This window comes from Eumetopias jubatus, unplaced genomic scaffold (genome assembly GCF_037043125.1).
Source record: "Eumetopias jubatus isolate StellerSeaLion01/CBP00866 unplaced genomic scaffold, mEumJub1_p1.0 scaffold_16, whole genome shotgun sequence".
Lineage (NCBI taxonomy): Eukaryota > Metazoa > Chordata > Mammalia > Carnivora > Otariidae > Eumetopias > Eumetopias jubatus.
Window position 1 is genome coordinate 27,817,613 of NW_028274822.1, and position 19,467 is coordinate 27,837,079.

At 41.0% G+C, this 19,467-nt stretch overlaps 1 protein-coding gene across 1 annotated transcript; it reads right to left on the reverse strand.

Moving 5' to 3' along the window:
• Positions 1-738: 738 nt before the first annotated feature.
• On the reverse strand, positions 739-16,529 carry HAUS1 (HAUS augmin like complex subunit 1). The gene is made up of 9 exons (XM_028098347.2): positions 16,456-16,529; positions 15,522-15,696; positions 9,826-9,961; positions 8,432-8,566; positions 6,584-6,707; positions 5,708-5,773; positions 4,226-4,297; positions 3,939-3,986; positions 739-1,510 (listed from the first exon to the last, which is right to left on the reverse strand). The coding sequence occupies exons 1-9, from the start codon at positions 16,483-16,485 to the stop codon at positions 1,460-1,462; spliced, it is 837 nt and encodes a 278-aa protein (XP_027954148.1). The 5' UTR covers positions 16,486-16,529; the 3' UTR covers positions 739-1,459.
• Between the last annotated feature and the right edge of the window lie 2,938 nt (positions 16,530-19,467).

Below are 19,467 nucleotides of genomic sequence, written 5' to 3' on the forward strand. Positions count from 1 at the left end.
ATCCTGGAGGCCCGGGATCGAGTCCCGCATCGGGCTCCCTGCTCGGCAGGGAGTCTGCTTCTCCCTCTGACCCTCTTCCCTCTTGTGCTCTCTATCTCTCATTCTCTCTCTCTCAAATAAATAAAATCTTAAAAAAAAAAGATTTTTTATTTTATTATTTATTTGAGAGAGAGAGAGACAGCGAGAGGGGCAACACAAGCAGGGTGAGTGGGAGAGGGGGAAGCAGGCTTCCCACAGAGCAGGAAGCCCAATGCGGGGCTCGATCCCAGGACCATGGGATCATGACCTGAGCCGAAGGCAGACACCCAACAACTGAGCCACCCAGGCGCCGCAGGAGAGGGAAATTTTTTTTTTTTAAAGATTTTATTTGTTTATCGGAGAGAGAGAGAGAGACAGAGGCAGGCAGAGGGAGAAGCAGGCTCCCCGCTCAGCAAGGAGCCCAATGCAGGACTCGACCCCAGGACCCTGGGATCATGACCTGAGCCGAAGGCAGATGCTTAACTGACTGAGCCACCCAGGTGTCCCAGAGGGAAATTTTTAAGGTCATTTAGATAATCTTTAAAAAACTGATGGCAAACAAAGCAAAACTGATTGTTTCTTCTTTTTTTTTTTTAACTGATTGCTTCCTAATCACATGGTGCAAAATTCTTAAAGGTACAAAAAGGAACATAGTAAAAAAAAAAAAAGGAACATGGTGAAAAATTTTTTTCCCTACACCACATTTGTGAAGTCCTTTGATTTTACTTATTAAAGATTTTACCACACGGGAATATTTAATATTTCCAAATTTTCAAATATTTCTATCATTTCATTTACGGCTCCTGGATTTGAGATGCATGTTACCGACTGAATGTACGATTATTTAAGGGTCAAAACATTAAAGCTTCTTCATGGTTCCTCTCACTTTTTTTTTTTTTAACATTTAAATCTTTGATCTTTGGGATTATCCTGACATAAGGTATAAAGTAAGGATCTAGCACCATGTGTTGAATTATCCATCTCTCCACTACTGATTTAAAAGGTCAGCTCTTTCATAAACTAAATTCCTGCATATATTAACATTTGGAAGTAGGCAGGTGAGCTGATCAGAAGGAACGACAGCAGAGCCCTGGAGGGAGGAGTGGGAGAAACATAACCGAGCTGCAGAACTCTTCTCTTCACTTAGCTGACCTCATAAGTGACTGCATGACAAATGTCATAATGTTCACCAAAGAGACCCAGTGAGGGATACTTAACTGCCAGCAACATAGAGAACCCACAATGCTTTTTAATATGAAAACTATGTATTTGGGCACAGAAATACAATATATAACCAGAAACCACTGTTTAACAACAGTGACATTATTATCTCATCTAAGAACACAGGAGTTAAGTTATTAAGGAAGGCCAAGAGAAAACAATTCTTTCAAGTCCTACTCAATGTACTCTGTTAGGGAAGACGAAGCTTACTTGACTCTGGTCACAGTTCCATCATGTCTACTTTCTTTGTAAGTTCAGCTTCAATGGTATCCTAAAGGAAGAAAGCAACACCATAAATTCTATCAACAAGGACATAAAACAGGTGGTCTAACTTCTAGTGTTATTTAAAGTAAGGGAAGCAAAAAAGAAAAACATTAAAGCAGAATTTCAGGGGTACTTGGGTGGTGCAGTTGGTTATGCGTCTGACTCAATTTTGGCTCAGGTCATGATCTCAGCCTTGTGGGATCGAGCCCCACACTGGGTTCCATGATCAGCGTGGAGTCTGTTTAAGACTCTCTCTTCCTCTCCCTCGGCCCCTTTCCCGACTGGCATGCTCTCTCTCTAAAATAAATAAGTAAATCTTAAAAAAGAAAAGAAATTAAACAAATACCATTATAAATATTAAATTTGCTTTTAGATAATTCGTGCTTTTATATCTCCCCCTTCTCCACACCCCAAAAGTTTTCAGACTCCTGATTCTAATAAACGTCTCAAGGGGGAAAAACCCTTTAGAGAGGTGAGTCGCTGTTATCAGTATAAAGATACATGAACCCATTTTTCTTTTTTTTTTTTTTTAAAGATTTTATTTATTCATGAGAGACAGAGAGAGAGAGAAGGAGAGGGAGAAGCAGGCTCCCAAGGAGCAGGGAGCCCGATGCGGGACTCGATCCCAGGACCCTGGGATCATGACCTGAGCCGAAGGCAGACGCTTAACCATCTGAGCCACCCAGGCGCCCTGAACCCATCTTTCTGACATCTACTGTTTGAGCAAAGTACTTCTGCAACTTCTTTCACGTCACCTCTTTCCCACTCTTGTTGCCACTTTCTCATTACTTCTCCCCTGGTCAAAATAGGCCAATCAGTTTCTGCAATTTTCTTTCTCCCTCCTTCAATCCACCCTATACACTGATTCCAGAATAATCTTTCTTTCTTTTTTCCAGAATAATTTTTCTAAAGAACTGTCCTAATCAAAAAGCATAGCTTTGGGGTGCCTGGCTGGCTCAGTCGTTAAGTGTCTGCCTTCGGCTCAGGTCATGATCCCACGGTCCTGGGATCAAGCCCCGCATTGGGCTCCCTGCTCAGTGGGAAGCCCGCTTCTCCCTCTCCCACTCCCCTTGCTTGTGTTCCCTCTCTCACTGGCTCTCTCTCTCTGTCAAATAAATAAATAAATAATCTTTTTTTAAATTCTTTTAAGGATTTTATTTATTCATTTGAGACACAGAGATACAGAGAGAGAGAAGAGAAAGAATGAGCAGGGAGAGAGGCAGAGGGAGAGGGAGAAGCAGGCTCCTTGCTGAGCCAGGAGCCTGATGTGGGGCTCGATCCCAGGACCCTGGGATCATGACCTGAGCTGAAGGCAGACGCTTAACCATCTGAGCCACCCAGGCACCCCAATAAATAAATAATCTTAAAAAAAAAGCATAGCTTTGATCACATTTCTTTTTGGCTTAGAAAATAAACACACAGCAATGTTCAGTGGTCCCCTAGAGCCTCTAAGTTCAACCCTCTTTATATTTAAGATCCTTTATATCATAAACCAATTGATCTTCTTTAGCCCTATCATCCACTGTATACTCCTAAGCATCTGGACTACATCATTTGCCAAAGCTTAGACAAGTCCTCCATTTTTTTAGCTCTTATACCTTTGTTAATTCTTTTGCCTAAAATATTCTATGTCTCTTGACCCCTCTTTTCCAGCCAAGAAAATCTATGCAAAAATTTAAAAGAGATAAAAAATCACTATGTATTTTATTTTATTTTTTTTAAACTTTATTTATTTATTTATTTATTCATGAGAGACAGAGAGAGAGAGAGAGAGAGAGGCAGAGGGAGAAGCAGGCTCCCAAGGAGCAGGGAGCCCGATGCGGGACTCGATCCCAGGACCCTGGGATCATGACCTGAGCTGAAGGCAGACGCTTAACCATCTGAGCCACCCAGGTGCCCTCACTATGTATTTTTTATGGAAAGAAATATATAGGGTGCCTGGGTGGCTCAGTCGTTAAGCGGCTGCCTTCGGCTCAGGTCATGGTCTCAGGGTCCTGGGATCGAGCCCCACATCGGGCTCCCTGCTCAGCAGGAAGCCTGCTTCTCCCTCTCCCACTCCCCCTGCTTGTGTTCCCTCTCTCACTGTGTCTCTCTCTGTCAAATAAATAAAAAAACTTAAAAAAAAAAGAAATATATATACATATCCAAAAAAGTATTTAAAATATCCATGGTGGAGTGCATGGCTGGCTCAGTTGGGAGGGTATGTGACTCTTCTTGATTTCGGGGTCATGAGTTCAAGCCCCACATTGGGTGTAGAGCTGACTCAAAAAAACAAACAAAAAAAAATTTTTTTAAATGCATGGTAATGACACATAGCAACTTTGGGACTGTGGTTTACCTCTGAGTAGGAAGGAAAGAAGGATAAAGGGAGCTTTATCAGCAGTTTTTTTCTTTCTTTTTAAAAAATCAGAAGAAAAAAAAATGGAACTACTTACTAATTCCCGTTTTGCTTCTTCAATTTTCACCTGAGCAAGGGATGGGTTCTTTTAAAGAAAAATAAAACAAGAAGAGGTTATAATGCATCACCCAGGACTCAAGGAGAAAAAGTGCAACAGTCTTTTTCAAAAGGCAAAAACCTTATAGAAGTGTATCCAGTGAACATACAATATGGAAATTTAGCAGACTTTAAATCCTTAAACATGGACCTGGTATTTTCATGATCATTTAGTACCCTTGGGGAAAGTTGGAGATGACTTTTTTTTAAATTCATAAAAATAATTACCGGCATTAAATCTAAATAGGACTCCAATTTTTTCTTCAAAGGTATAGTCTGTCGTTTTAGTTCTGCCAATTTCTGGGGGTGGAAAAAACACAGGAGTCACAGAGCGATAGAGATATTCATAATGCAACTAAACACTGCTCATTTCTGAAATAAAACATAATAAAGCATTAACATTAAGATATTTTAAATAATGTATCGAATTGTATCAACAGGTCAAAGGAGGTTCAAAGATATATGAATAACAAACTTCTTTCCAATGGAAATAATCCTTATAAGACGCTTACAAGAGGAAAGTTATACTCCCATTTATTAAGAATAGGATTTAAGTGGGGCGTCTGGCTGGCTTGGTCCATGGAGCATGTGACTCTTAATCTCAGGGCTGTAAGCTCAAGTCCCACATGGGATGTAGAGATTACTTAAAAACAAAATCTTTTTAAAAAAGAGAATAGGGGCACTGGGTGGCTCAAATGGTTACGTGTATGACTCTTAGTTTTGGCTCAGGTCAGGATCTCAGGGTCCTGGGATCGAGCCCCACACCGGGCTCCACACTTAGCGCACTCTGCTTGTCCTTCTTCCTCTCCCTCTCTGTTCCTGTCCCCCGCTCATGCTCTCACTCTTTCCTCTGTCTCCCTCAAATAAATAAATAAATAAAATCTTTAAAAAAAGAAAGAGAAGAGGATCTAAGTACGCTGTCTAAGAGTACAGAATAATGTGATTAAGAGGAATCAGAATGTGGGGGCCTGGGTGGTTCAGTTCGTTGGGCAACTGCCTTCGGCTCAGGTCACGATCCTGGAGTCCCGGGATCGAGTCCCACATCGGGCTCCCTGCTCGGCGGGGAGTCTGCTTCTCCCTCTGACCCTCCCCCTGCATACGTGTGCGTGCGCTCTGTCTCTCTCTCTCTCTCAAATAAATAAATAAAATCTTTAAAAAAAAAGAGGAATCAGAATGTAAGGGAACAATTAGGATCTCAAATATGTATTGATGAATTGTCAACTTTAGATTCCAAAAATCAAAGTGTAAAAAATTTTAAGAATAAAATAATAAATAATAATAAAATAAACAAAACCCCTCTTACTCCCTCTTCCCACCAAAATAAATGAGACACTTATACAACCTAAAAACCTAGAATTGCATCCTATAGAAGTTTTCAGACTGCATTTTTACTGTAAGTGGAAGGAGAAGGGGACCTAGATGGTTAGCCCATAATCCCTCAATAAATTTATTTTATAAACAAATCCATAACATATAACCAACTCTAGCAAAGAGTTTCTAGCATATAGTAATAAATAAAGGAAACCAAACAAACGTGAGGATAGTTAAAGCTAACCAAGTAATAAAGGTATAAATACTGGTGAACATAAAGTACAGAGGTAAAGAAAAACAGGTCAATAGTGAACAAAGCTCTATACAAAGAAACAAATGAAAAAGCAGATTGTGCACTAAGATTTTAAAGAAAGCTAAATTGGGTTAAACTGAGCTCACCTCTGAAAGTGCCACTAGGGACTGATGAGACAGAGACGCATCCATGCCTCTGGCTGAAAGTTGCTCCTAGAATTCCAAAAAACAGAGTTCGGTTAAAAACAGTATTTTGAAAGTGACCATCATTTCATATTTTCATATATAACACAGTAATGAGAAGCTATAAATCACAGATGAAAAACTATACATGCATCTAAGCACTTTTTTTTTTAAGATTTTATTTATTTGACAGAGAGAGACACAGCGAGAGAGGGAACACAAGCAGGGGGAGTGGGAGAGGGAGAAGCAGGCTTCCCGCTGAGCAGGGAGCCTAGTACGGGGCTCGATCCCAGGATCCTGGGATCATGACCTGAGCTGAAGGCAGATGCTTAATGACTGAGCCCCGCATCTAAGCACTTCTTTGCAGCATGTGGATCATTTCAAACAGTCACAGATCTGCCATAAGATGGGTGCACTGCTAAGAGTCTGGGCTTCAGGGCCTGGTTGCCTGCATATGAATTTGGATCCGCTGCTAAGCAGCTACATGACTTTGGGCAAGTTACCTATCTTCTCCATAGTTCCCTTATCTGTAAAAAGGTAGGAATAATACTGTCTAGTTTTAAGGATGAAGGTCAACAAGAAATCGGAAAAGAATTAAATAGGGGCACCTGGGTGGCTCAGTCGGTTAAGCATCTGCCTTCAGCTCAGATCATGATCCTGGAGTCCCAGGATCGAGCCCCCCCACATCCGCCACCCCCCTCAGGCTCCCCGCTCAGCAGGGAACTGCTTCTCCCTCTGACCCTCCCCACCCCCATGTTCTTTCTCTCTCTCAAATGAACAAATAAAATCTTTATAAAAATTTAAAAAAAAAACTAAATATATTCAGTCCTTCGTACAAACCTCTGCAGTTCTGATTCCAAATCTGAACTCTTCTGACTTTGCTTTCAGGAAGTCCATGTTCCGAAGACGACTGTCAACTTTGGCCCTTTCTGTAGTCAGATGCAACTCGGCCTTCTTCAGATCCCTTTAAAAAGTAAAATTGAGGGCGCCTGGGTGGCTCAGTTGGTTAAGCGACTGCCTTCGGCTCAGATCATGATCCTGGAGTCCTGGGATCGAGTCCCAGTCTGCTTCTCCCTCTGACCCTCTTCCCTCTCATGCTCTCTATCTCTCATTCTCTCTCTCAAATAAATAAATAAAATCTTTAAAAAAATAAATAAAAAGTAAAATTGAAAACATTTTCTTCTCCTTGGTGGAATTATTATAAAGAAGAAACTCCACTACTTTTGGGATTCAACTCTGGATTAGCCAAAAGTTGGTAATACACTCGCTGGATTTTCTACCACATATTTTATATCCCAGACTAGCTACCATGTATTCTTCCAGGTCATCTTCCTCTCCATGTTGCCACCTGGAATTTTTCTCAAGGAATACTAAGTAATTTTAAGATTAATCTATGCCAATCATTCTTGGAGAAAGTAAACCTGCTGCTTAAAGAACTGATTTAATATATCCAAGCCTCCATGAATTATGGAGGTCCCAAAGTCCTCTTTCCTAAATGTGACATGATAGAGTGCCTTGCATATAAATACGCAATCTTTGTTAAGTAAATTTACATACCATCAAATTACTTGTGCATATCCACGTTCCAGATCTACAGCATCTAATCTCTGGGGCAACTGTGACCTAAAGAAGGTCCAGAGAATCAAGAGGAATACCAGAGCTCTAGGGGGCCTGGGTGGCTCAGTCGATTAAGTGTCTGACTCTTTTTTTTTTTAAAGATTTTATTTATTTATTTAATTGACAGAGAGAGAGAGAGACAGCGAGAGAGGGAACACAAGCAGGGGGAGTGGGAGGGGGAGAAGCAGGCTTCCTGCCGAGCAGGGAGCCCGATGCGGGGCTCGATCCCACGATCCTGGGATCATGACCTGAGCCGAAGGCAGTTACTTAACGACTGAGCCACCCAGACACCCAAGTGTCTGACTCTTGATTTCGGCTCGGGTCATGATGTCAGGGCCCTGAGATCTCGCCTACGTCAAGCTCTGTGCTCAGCAGGGAGTTTGCTTGAGATTCTCTCCCTATAACCCTCCCTGCCCTCCAGCCCCCGCTTTCATGAATACATACACACACGTTCTCTCTCTCTCTCTTTCTAAAATAAATAAATAAATCTTAAAAAAAAAAAAAAGAGGGATACCAGAGCTCTAATAAGAACGGGCAACAAAATATGATGTGACTTTAAGTTGCACCATAACTTTTAAGTAAAAAAACAATTCACATAAAATTTTCAAAATTATAAAACCTAGGCTATTTGTTGAGGTGCCTGGGTGTCACAGTTGGTTAGGCATCCAACTTTTCACTTCCACTCAGGTCATGATCTCGGGGTGGAGGGATTGAGCCCTGCATGAGGCTCTCTGCTCAGTGGGGTGTGTACTTAAGATTCTCTCTCCCTCTCCCTCTGTTCCACCCTCGCTCACACTCTCTCAATCTCAAATAAATAAATAAATCTTAAAAAAAAAACAACATAAGCTATTTGTAAAAGAGGAAAAAAGGTAAAAATTATATGAAGTAAAAGGTGAAAGTCTGTACCTAACCAACCCCTATCTACATCCAAGTCATTTTTTACTTAGAAAACCATTTATGGACCCCAGTTCCTAATGTGTTGTTTTAAATCATACCCACTGCCAAAACTAAATCTGACGGTGTCTTGCCTTTATAATAAACATTGTCACCACTTCCAACTTGGTTACTTACTCTTGTAGACATTTTTCTAACACTAAAGTTGCAGTTAGGTTTTTTTCAAGTTTTGCCAATTCAAGCTTGATTTCTTCATTTTTAGATTTGGTACGGAAAAGATCAGAGGTCAAATCATTCACTGCAGGGATAAAACTAAAAAAAGAATCTGGTCATATAAATGGACATTAAGGACAATAATGACAATTATTCCTCATTTCTAACAATGACTACATCTCTATGTGGGTTTTTCTATCATCACGCTGTTTCATACCTCCATGCATTTTTTTCTCTATGCATTTTTTTATATGCTGTTCCCATTGCCTGAATAGCCCTTCTTCAGGCAAATTTCCTTTTGTCTTTCAAAACTCAAATAAGATTTACTCCCATTCTGGAACTCACTACTCCTTTCTCTGTGCTACTTAGCTACAGCTGGTACATTCTTGTATTGCTACAGATGTCAAACTATGCTAGAGTTTTACATACCCATCTCCCTTATTTGGCCATGAGCAGAGACTGTTCTTGCTGACAGTTATTATCCTATTCATCTCTGCTTCCCCAGTGCCTGCGTGTGCCTGTGTATGTATGTGTATACACACCTATTGATATCTATCTATCTATCTATATGTACATATATATGTATGTATATACGTACATAGCTAGGGTTATATGCCTAGCATATTAACCGGCATTTGGTGTCTGCTGAGTTGCTTCAAGTTTAGATTTCTGCTGCAATATAGTCTTATGTTCTTATATCTAAAACGCTACCCTCTGAGCATATATATTAATTCCAAGTCCTTATGTGGGCAATTAAGTAGAAGAGCTATACAGTTCTCTATAAGTTACAGTGGTAGTCCTAGCTAAGACATGGCCACCAGTGGTAATCATATGGACTTTGGTGTCAGACTGGGTTGGAATCCCAATCCTGCCATTTACCAGCTTGGAGAAATTATTTAACACACCTCTCCTGAGCTTCAGTTTCCTCTTAGGGTTGTTGGAAAAGAATAATATTATTATATAGGTGGGATGCCTGTCACCCTACTTACTTAACCTACTGTACCCAGAAAGGGGGACATAACCAAAATTCAAAAATTCACTATGCTCAATCAGATATAATTTAGCCTACTGCTTTTCTTATTATTCATAGGGAGCAATGTAAGTGATACCTAATCCCTTTCCAAATATACATGAGTACCAACCTTCACAAACCTAATCTTAGAAGAAGAAAATTTAAACAACACCAAGTTTATCTGAATTAATTACACATACTCACTGGCAATGATAAGGAGGAGTTAAGTAAATTTTGCATTTATTGTTAATTTCCTATATAGAATTACCCAGAGAAACAAAAAGTCCTTAGGTCAAGACATTAAAATATATATGATTACAGATATTAAAATTGTCATGAGAATTACCTAGCTAGTGAAGTATCCTTTGTTTCAAGGGCCACTGCACTGTCAACCAAAGCATTCAGGTACCTAGAACCAGTGCTTGAAAGATTGGCAGGGGAAAAATTCACACTCTCCATGAGAAGGCTCTGAAGATGCTTGGCTGAAAAGATATAAGAGTTCTATGGTGACTAAGATGTTTGCTTTATTTTAATTTTAATAGCTTTATTGAAATCTTATCACAATCCACCCACTTAAAGTATACAATTTGATGGTTTTTAGTATATTCACAGAGTTGTGTACCCACCAATATGATCAATTTTAGAACACTTTCATCATCCCCCAAAAAACCCCACATTTCTTAGTCATCATATTCCAATTCCCCAACCCATGAAGCCCCAGCAACCACTAACCTACATTCTGTCTTTACTCATTTCATATTTGGGTATATACCCAGGAGTAGAACTGCTAGTCATATGGTAACTATGTTTAACCATTTGAGGTATTACCAGACTGTTTTCCAAAGCGACCGTATGATTTTAAAATCCCACCAGAAATGTACAAGGAGGGGCGCCTGGGTGGCTCAGTCATTAAGCATCTGCCTTCGGCTCAGGTCATGGTCCCAGGGTCCTGGGATCGAGCCCCGCGTCAGGCTCCCTGCTCAGCGGGAAGCCTGCTTCTCCCTCTCCCACTCCCCCTGCTTGTGTTCCCTCTCTCGCTGTGTCTCTCTCTGTCAAATAAATAAATAAAATCTTAAAAAAAAATGTACAAGGATTTCAATTTCTCCATATCTTCAACAACAGTTATTATGATCATTATTATTTTTGCATAGTGGTCACTCACATAACTTAGTAATGATCAATAAAATGATAATCCAAGATCTGAATATTTTTCTTTTTGATTGTAGCCCTCCTTGTAGGTATGAAGTAGAATTGTGGTTTTCATTTGCATTTCCCTGATGTCTAATAATGCTGGCTTAATGGCCATTTTTATATCTGCGTGGGAGAAATGTATATTCATACTCCTTACCCATTTTATTTATTTATTTTTAAAGATTTTATTTATCTGACAGATAGAGACATAGCGAGAGAGGGAATACAAGTAGGGGGAGTGGGAGAGGCAGAAGCAGGCTTCCTGCAGAGCGGGGAGCCTGATGTGGGGCTCGATCCCAGGACCGTGGGATCATGACCTGAGCTGAAGGCAGACACTTAACGACTGAGCCACCCAGGCGCCCCTCCTTACCCATTTTAAATTGGGTTATTTATCCTTTTATTATTGAGTTGTAAGAGTTCTTTATATGTCATAGATATAAGTCCCTTATCAGATATGATTTGCAAACACTTTCTCCCATTCTGTGGGTTGTCTTTGCATTTACTTGATGGTATTCTTTGAGAACAAAAGTTTTTAATTTTGATGATGTCCAATTTATTTAATTTTTCTTTTGTTGCTTGTGTTTAGGGGAATCATAGCTAAGAAACCATTGCCAAATTCAAAATCTTGAAGACATACACTGACATTGTCTTCTGAGTTTTAGGTTCAGCTCTTACATTTAGGTTTTTAATTCATTTTGAATTAATTCTTGCATATGGTATGAAGCAGGGTCCAACTTCATTCTTGTACATGTGGATATCCAGTTCTCCCAGCACTAGTCTTTGAAAAGGCTATTTTTTCCTCCACTGAATTGCCTTGTTACCCTTGTCAAAAATCAGTTGACCAGGAGTTAAGACTTGTAGCCTAACAGTGCAAAGAGATCTGCATGCCACCCCCCACCCCCCAGTGAAACAGGCGAACATTGTAAAAAACAAAACAAGAAACCCAACCATGTAAAAACAACAACAACGAAAACCAGAACCAAAACGCAATGATTTAAAGCCTCTGAAAATGGTTCTAAGGACAAAGAGCAAATAAACATCCATTCTAGAAAATTTATGAAAATTCAATGAAGAAGGTGAAAGTTTGTGGTATTTAAACCAAAACCACCCTCTCCTTCTCCCTCCCAGTTCAGTGAGGTGGAGACTCCAATCCAGACTGTTGTAGTTAAGAACACAGGGATCTCCATGCCCCCTGCTCCCAGCCAGAGGGCTTTCTGTCCAGGAGAAATTGGACTTCAATGTTTCTCATCCTGCCACCAGCTATCTGTTGCTGAGACTAAGCCCTAGGTGAATGTGGCTGCGAGGTGCGGGCTCTCTTCCTCCACCCAGCCACTGTTTTTGGAATGGAAGCTCTACCTTGCATGAGCTTCTACCCTACCCCAAGGGCCCTTGTACCAGGCTCATGAGGTAGTGATTCCATACCAGGAAAGGCAAGCCAAGAGGACCTAAGGCTGCTGAACTCCCCTGTCCACCAAGCACTCAGCATCTACACCAGCAGTGCCACTCAGAGAAAAGTTTGCTATTGTCTCTACCTCCAACTCCAGACCCCTGGCTCAGAGATTTGGGGCAGAGGAAGAAGCAAGCCACAGAAGAGATAATTCCCAGTATCTTCCCAAAGGAGCTGAATTCATTTGCAACAGAGCCTGGAGAAGTCCAAGCCTAGAGAGACTCTAAAGAATTGTGGAAGTTATAGTAAAAAGCAATTGGGAGAAGAGTCAAGACACGGGTTAAACTGTAGGCTAGTTAGTTTGCATGGGAGGAGCAGAAAACAAGACATGTAAGAGAAGTCATTCTTAGGTCACAACAAATATCAAACATTGCCCTCCGAAACTATACCTTTAAGGGTGCCAGAATTTGATTGGATTAGCTTGTAGCTTATGTCCCACAGCATTGTTGGAAACAATAATCAGCCGTCAATTAGCAGAATTGCACAGTTGGATGTGGTCCATGAAAGAGAGGAAGACAGTCCTACCAAAACCCCTGATATCCCACAGTGACTGTGGGGATACTTAAGTACATGCCTCCCTGAGGAGCAACATCACAGGCTTAACACCATCAGGGGTAAACAGGCTTCATTAAAAACAATCAGTCGGGGGGCGCCTGGGTGGCTCAGTTGGTTAAGCGGCTGCCTTTGGCTCAGGTCATGATCCCAGGGTCCTGGGATCAAGCCCAGCGTCGTCTGGTTCCCTGCTCAGCGGGGAGCCTGCTTCTCCCGCTCCCTCTGCCTGCCTCTCTGCCTACTTGTGCTCTCTCTCTATCTCTCTGTCAAATAAATAAAATCTTAAAAAAAAAAGTCAGTCATTAAACAAATAAGAAAACAGCAACGACAACAAGTTTTGGGGGGCTGGGGTGTTGGGAGACTCGTACTCAGAGTTGCTACAATACATTATCTAAAATGTTCTGTTTCCACAAAAAATATATAGGAATGTAAAACAAGAAAGCATGACCCATGGTAAAAAGCAAGCAACAGAAACTGCCTGTCAGAATGACCAGATGTTGGATTTACCAGAAAAGACTTCAAAACAGCCATGCAAACAAGTTCACAGTACCAAAGGAAACCAAGATGAAAGAAGTAACAAAAGGTATGAGGACAATGTTGCATCAAATAGAGACTATCAAGAAGAAATAGAAATTGCTAAAAAAAAAATGAAATGGAAATTCTAGAGTTGAAGAGTACAATAACTAAAATGAGAAGGTGACTAAAGAAAATGAACAGGGGCACCTGGGTGGCTCAGTTGTTAAGTGTCTGCCTACGGCTCAGGTCATGATCCCAGGGTCCTGGGATCGAGCCCCACATCGGGCTCCTTGCTCAGCGGGAAGCCTGCTTCTCCCTCTCCCACACCCCCTGCTTGTGTTCCTGCTCTCCCTATCTCTCTCTCTGTCAAATAAATAAATAAATTCTTTAAAAAAAGATGAACAATAGATTTGAAGTAGCAGAATAAATAATAAGTGAACTTGAAATTAAAGCAATAGAAATTATGGAAGCTGAAGAACAGAGAGGAAAAAAGTGAGAAAAAAAAAGAGCCTCAGAAAAATGAGAAACACCATTAGGCACACCAACGTATGCACAATGGGAATCCAGAAGAAGCAGAAAAAAACAGTCAGAAATAATGAAATAATGCCTGAGAACTTAACATATTTATTGAAAAACAATAATTTACACATCCACGGAATAACTCAACAAAAAATTAAATAACTCAACATACCCAAGCAGAAATAATGCAAAGAGATCCACAAACACATATATCAAAGTAAAAATGTTGAAGTAAAAGATAAGGAGACAATCCTGAGAACAGCAAAAGAAAAAGGATTTGTTATTTATAAGAAAACCCCAATAAGATTAATAGTTGACTTCTCGGCAGAAACAATGGAGGCCAGAAAGCAATGGGATAACATATTCAAAGTGTTCAAGAGAAAAACTATCAGTGAAGAATTCTACATTTAGCAAAACTATCTTTCAAAAATGAATGCAAAATAAAGACTCCCAGATAGACAAAAACAGAGAATTTGTTAACAGTCCTGACTTAGAAGAAATTTTCTTTTTTTAAACTTTTTATTTATTTATTCATGAGAGACAGAGAGAGAGAGAGAGAGAGGCAGAGGGAGAAGCAGGCTCCCAAGGAGCAGGGAGCCTGATGCAGGACTCGATCCCAGGACCCTGGGATCATGACCTGAGCCAAAGGCAGACGCTTAACCATCTGAGCCACCCAGGCGCCCCCTGACTTAGAAGAAATTCTAAAGGAAGTTCTGTGGGCCAAAAGCAAGTGACCCCAAACAATAACTTGAATGCACACACAAAAAAACAATGAATATCAGAAAAGGTAGCTATAGAATTATAAAGAGCATACATGCATATTTTTTTCTCCTGATTTAAAAAGCAATTGCATAAAATAATATACATATTATCTACATATCGTAGAAATGTAATATATATATGCTGAAAGCAGTGAATTAAAACCAAAATTCAATTTTGCTGTATGTTAATTTTTTTTAAGATTTTTATTTATTTATTGAGAGAGAGAGAATGGTAGAGAGAGAGCATGAGAGGGAAGAAGGTCAGAGGGAGAAGCAGACTCCCTGCCGAGCAGGGAGCCCGATGCGGGACTCGATCCAGGGACTCTAGGATCATGACCTGAGCCGAAGGCAGTCGCTCAACCAACTGAGCCACCCAGGCACCCTGCTGTATGTTGATTTTTAAAAGAAAATTGGAAAAAGCCCATACATAGTAGAATTACAATATAAACTGCACTACATTCAAAACATTGCATGTAACACATGCCACACACATAATTAAATACAGGGCAATTGTAAGTCTCACTCTCTTGCTCATTTGTATATTCCAACCTATAGAAAGTTTTTGTCAATTCTTTTGTGTGTAGTTTGTATTATAAAAACAACAGGTGTCTTGAATGTACTTTTTCAAGACACATACGCACAGCAGAAAATTCTAATGCAATCCTATGAATACATAGTGATAACCTGATTTGTTCAAGTGTTGCAGTTCATGGCTGCCACCTCAGATGTCCTGATGGCTCGTTAAACTAAAGCATGGAGCCCGGAAACAGACCAGAAAGGTATGTAAGTGAAAAACCAAAGCCTTTTATGTCAGGCTAAGTTTAGATACATGTTTTAGGGGTTACTATATGGTATCAGAGTACCAATAAAATTTACATTATAATTAAATTTATGGCTTATTAAGTTGCTATATAATGGAGTGGGAGGCAAATCTGTGTGAAATAAGAAGCAAAACTAACAAGCAGTCTACACTAAATTAATTTTGTATTCTTTGGTGTTATAAAATGTAGTTACCTCGAGTTATTAGCTCATTCAAAATTCTGTAATTAATCTCACCTTCTGATTCATATTCACTTGCTTTCTGTTTCAAGTCCTCTATTACTAAGTAGACATCCCTGTCCCGAACCCTGTTGCGTTCTGAAAGGTGATGTAAAATCTCCGTGGTCCGAGCATTCACCTCATATTGTGGAATGGGGTGATCTCCATGTATTTTTTTCAACCACGCAGCAACCTAACCATTAAAAGAAAAGCAAGTATTATAAGCCTTGTTTATTGTAATAGCATGAAGCAAATATGAGAAACAAGTGATCAGAAGCAAACAAAATGTTCTCTAGAAATATTCTGGCAACCTACTTACTTCACATTATAATTTGTCTTTACGGAGATAGATACCAGATGTCAGGAAACAAGTGAGCAAGCCCAATGAACAAAATCAGAAGACAATCCACCCTTCCCTAAAGCTACAAAGCGGTATAGGCTAATAATTTGCATCACTCGAATGATTTTAAGCTCAGTATGAAGGTGCCAAAGCATATTTATAGGTGCAAAGTCTGAAAAAAGAGTTGCCCTCAACGCACCAAAAGCCCCGCTGTACCCAGAGGCACCTAGAGTAGGGATGCAGGATGAGGAAGGTCAGGTGTGAAAATCCTACTAGGAAGCAGCAGTGAACGGTGAGGCTTGGCTGGAAAGTGGCTTTGGATTCGGAAGTCCCACTCCAGTCGGCTGAGAGGTATCTCGTGCCAAGGGGCTCCTCAACGGCTCTCCAAGCCTGAGTCCAAGCAAGGAAAGCCCCGAAGGAAGGGAAACGCCCTTTCCCGGGGGTCTAAGCAGAGTGGGACTCGCAGGTCGTGAAGGCGGCACCAAAGATGGGCCAGCAGAGTAGGAGTAGGAAAAAAGTAAACATGGTGTGCCCAGGCGATCCGCGGACGGGGAGAGTGTGTCAAAGATGCCGTCTCCAGGAGGCCACAAATCCCCGATCCCGCCCCATCACCTGCGCCTCTTTCTCTTCCTGTGCTTCCATAGCCGCCGCTCCCGCCACTTCTCGAGAAGTTCCTCGCGGGAGAAGTTCACAGCTAGCTCTGAAGGCCCCGCCTACACATCGTTGGTTCCGCCCCCTTCTGGGCCCGGGATTTCTGGGAGTTGTAGTTTTTACTAGGATAGGGGGCCTCTCAGTCCTTGGGCAAGGCTGGTCCAAGACTCCAGCACCATGAGCTTGCCGCCACGCGGCCCTCTCTGCTCTCGGTGGTATCATTTCCTAGAGGAGGACAGCCGTCTAGAACCAGGCTGTTTTTTTCTTTCTTATATTTTTATTTCTGACTTGAATCATTTGTCTTAAAAAAATACCTGAAACTTGTTTTTTGGATAGCAGATATTTGTTTCTTCCACAAGGAGTGCATTGACTTAAAATTTTTATTTTTACCCTAGCGATATGAGCTGCAGCAGTCTTATCCTTGTTTCCACTATCAAAGAGCTACATGTGCTGGAGACTGTTTTAAAATAGTTGACAGTTGGTGTGCCTGGCTAGCTCAATCAGAAGAGTGGGACTTTTGATCTGGGTTGTGAGTTCAAGTCCCTCTTGGGGTGTAGAGATTACTTAAATAAATAAAACTTAAATAAAAAAAAGAAACAGGGGCACCTGGGTGGCTCAGTCCTTAAGCATCTGCCTTCAGCTCAGGTCATGATCCCAGGGTCCTGGGATCGAGCCTCGCATCGGGCTCCCTGCTCCACGGGAAGCCTGCTTCTCCCTCTCCCACTCCCCCTGCTTGTGTTCCCTCTCTCGCTGTGTCTCTCTCTGTCAAATAAATAAATAAAATCTTTGCAAAAAAAAAAAAAAACAGTTGACAGCATCCAACTGCTGGCCCTGTCACTGCCACTCAGCCATTCTTCGTTCATTTCTTGCTTTTCCTAAAGTTCTCCCTCCATCACCGTATTTAACGCCAGGAGAGTTTCTCTTTAGTTACAGAGACAGCAATGTGTAGTTTTCTATGTTTTCCTATTTTAGTTTCATTCTTACAAGTACCCTGTAAAAATAGATGAACATATTATTCTACGTATTTTCACATTAAAAACCACACACACACATAGATTAAGTGACTTGACCAAGATTAGGTAGTAGAGCTAGAGTCTGACCATAATGTTCTGGCTCTGATTGTTTTATATTTGAAAGCTAGTTAGACCACACTGCTGCCTGCAGCCTCCTGTAGTATACTGTGAAACATCAGGAAACATAGACCATGTACTCAATAGTCTGGTATATGTGGTTTAATATCAAATTGGGGATTACTCTTAGCACTAAATATCTTTCTTCTAAGTCATATGCATATTTAAAATGATGAAATGTTTTTTTTTCCAAAAGAATTTTACTAACTAGCCAATACCATATTGTATGGCTTGCTTATTATTTTTGTTTTAGTCAAATGTGTCTCTGCTCAGGAACCAAATTTCAAGTAAGTTGTTATAGCCCCGAGTATGGGGAAAAAGTTATCTTTATGCCTTTTGTCCACTTTCATCACTACAAATTTCACAAAATACCCCTCCAACCTTTCTGTTTTTACAAACCAAATTTTTTTTCCTGTTAGCCTATACTTACCCATAAGGAGAAGGATGCTCACCTCGAAAATGGAATAGAATATTAGAGAAGGGATTGCTGACAATACATTTGCAAGCTATATTTTAGGACATGACCCTTTTAATCCAGATATTCATATGCTCCACCCAAATGAAGGTTTTGGGTGTAAACCAGATAAGACACCCAATATCCCCCCCCAACAATTCTGTGCATATCATAAAAATCTCTGTAGCGCAAAAATTCTGTGTATGGGTGAGGGAGTTCTGCCCTAATGTTAATGTGTTGGTATAGGAAGGTGTTTTTTCTTTATCCTTTCCATTTTATTATTTTTTAAAGATTTTATTTATTGGCAGAGAGAGAGAGAGAGAGCGTGCACAAGAGAGCACAGGCAGGGGGAGCAGCAGCATGAGAGGGAAAAGCAGGCTCCATGACCTAGGCAGAAGGCAAATGCTTAACCAACCAGCTGAGCCACCTAGGCATCCCTATCATTTCCATTTTATTCCAAATTGGTTTTTAAGATTTTATTTATTTGAGAGAGACAGGGTGAGAGAGAGAGAGAGAGAGATCATAAGCAGACCAGCAGGGGAATAGGGTAGAGGGAGAAGCAGACTCCCCACTGATCAGGGAGCCCAATGCGGGACTCTATCCCAGGACACCAGGATCATGACCTGAGCCCAAGGTGGAGGCTCAACCGACTGAGACACTCAGGCGCCCCCATTTTATTCCAAATGTAAAAGCATAGTCCCTGCTGTCCTGAAACTAGTTGTTGGTAGAGGAAACCTTGAATCCTGGTTCAGTCTGGGGTGAGACTTCTGATTCTGCACCATTCTCAGTAGAATTGGCAACCACTCTTCTTGAACTTGTGTTTGTTACCATTTTTAAACAATTTGTTCTAATATACAGATTTCATTTAGATAGAATCTAAAAGAACTGCGATTTTCGAACTTGAGTGCGTAAGGGATCACGTAGAATGGTGTGGGCGCCTCTCAAAAATTCAGATTGCTCCAAATTTTCGACTTTAAGAGGGTCTGGGGGTGCGGCCAGCGATCTACGGATTAACCAGTTCCGCAAGCCCCCGGTGATAACCGTTTATTTTGCTACAAGGCTTTAAAAAAAGCTGTAGTCTCGGACCCCACAACGTCGGCCTCCCGTCACCTCCAAACAAGCTGCGTCCTAGTACAGGGTAACACCTACACGGTCCCCAGCCGGGACTGGGCCTGAGAGCCTCTTTGTAGGGGGTTCGACTACCCACATGGTCGCCAGGGGCAACCACAAGGTCAACTCAATAGGTCAAAATAAATCTGTAACGAAAGCCTGGGCCGAAGTTGACAAAGGTCTAATCGCTCATTTTTAATTTTAAATCTAAAAACGGTACTTTAAAAAAGTAACTCCTCCCCAACCGTCCCGCAAAAGGCAGATTCGCATCCGGGGGTG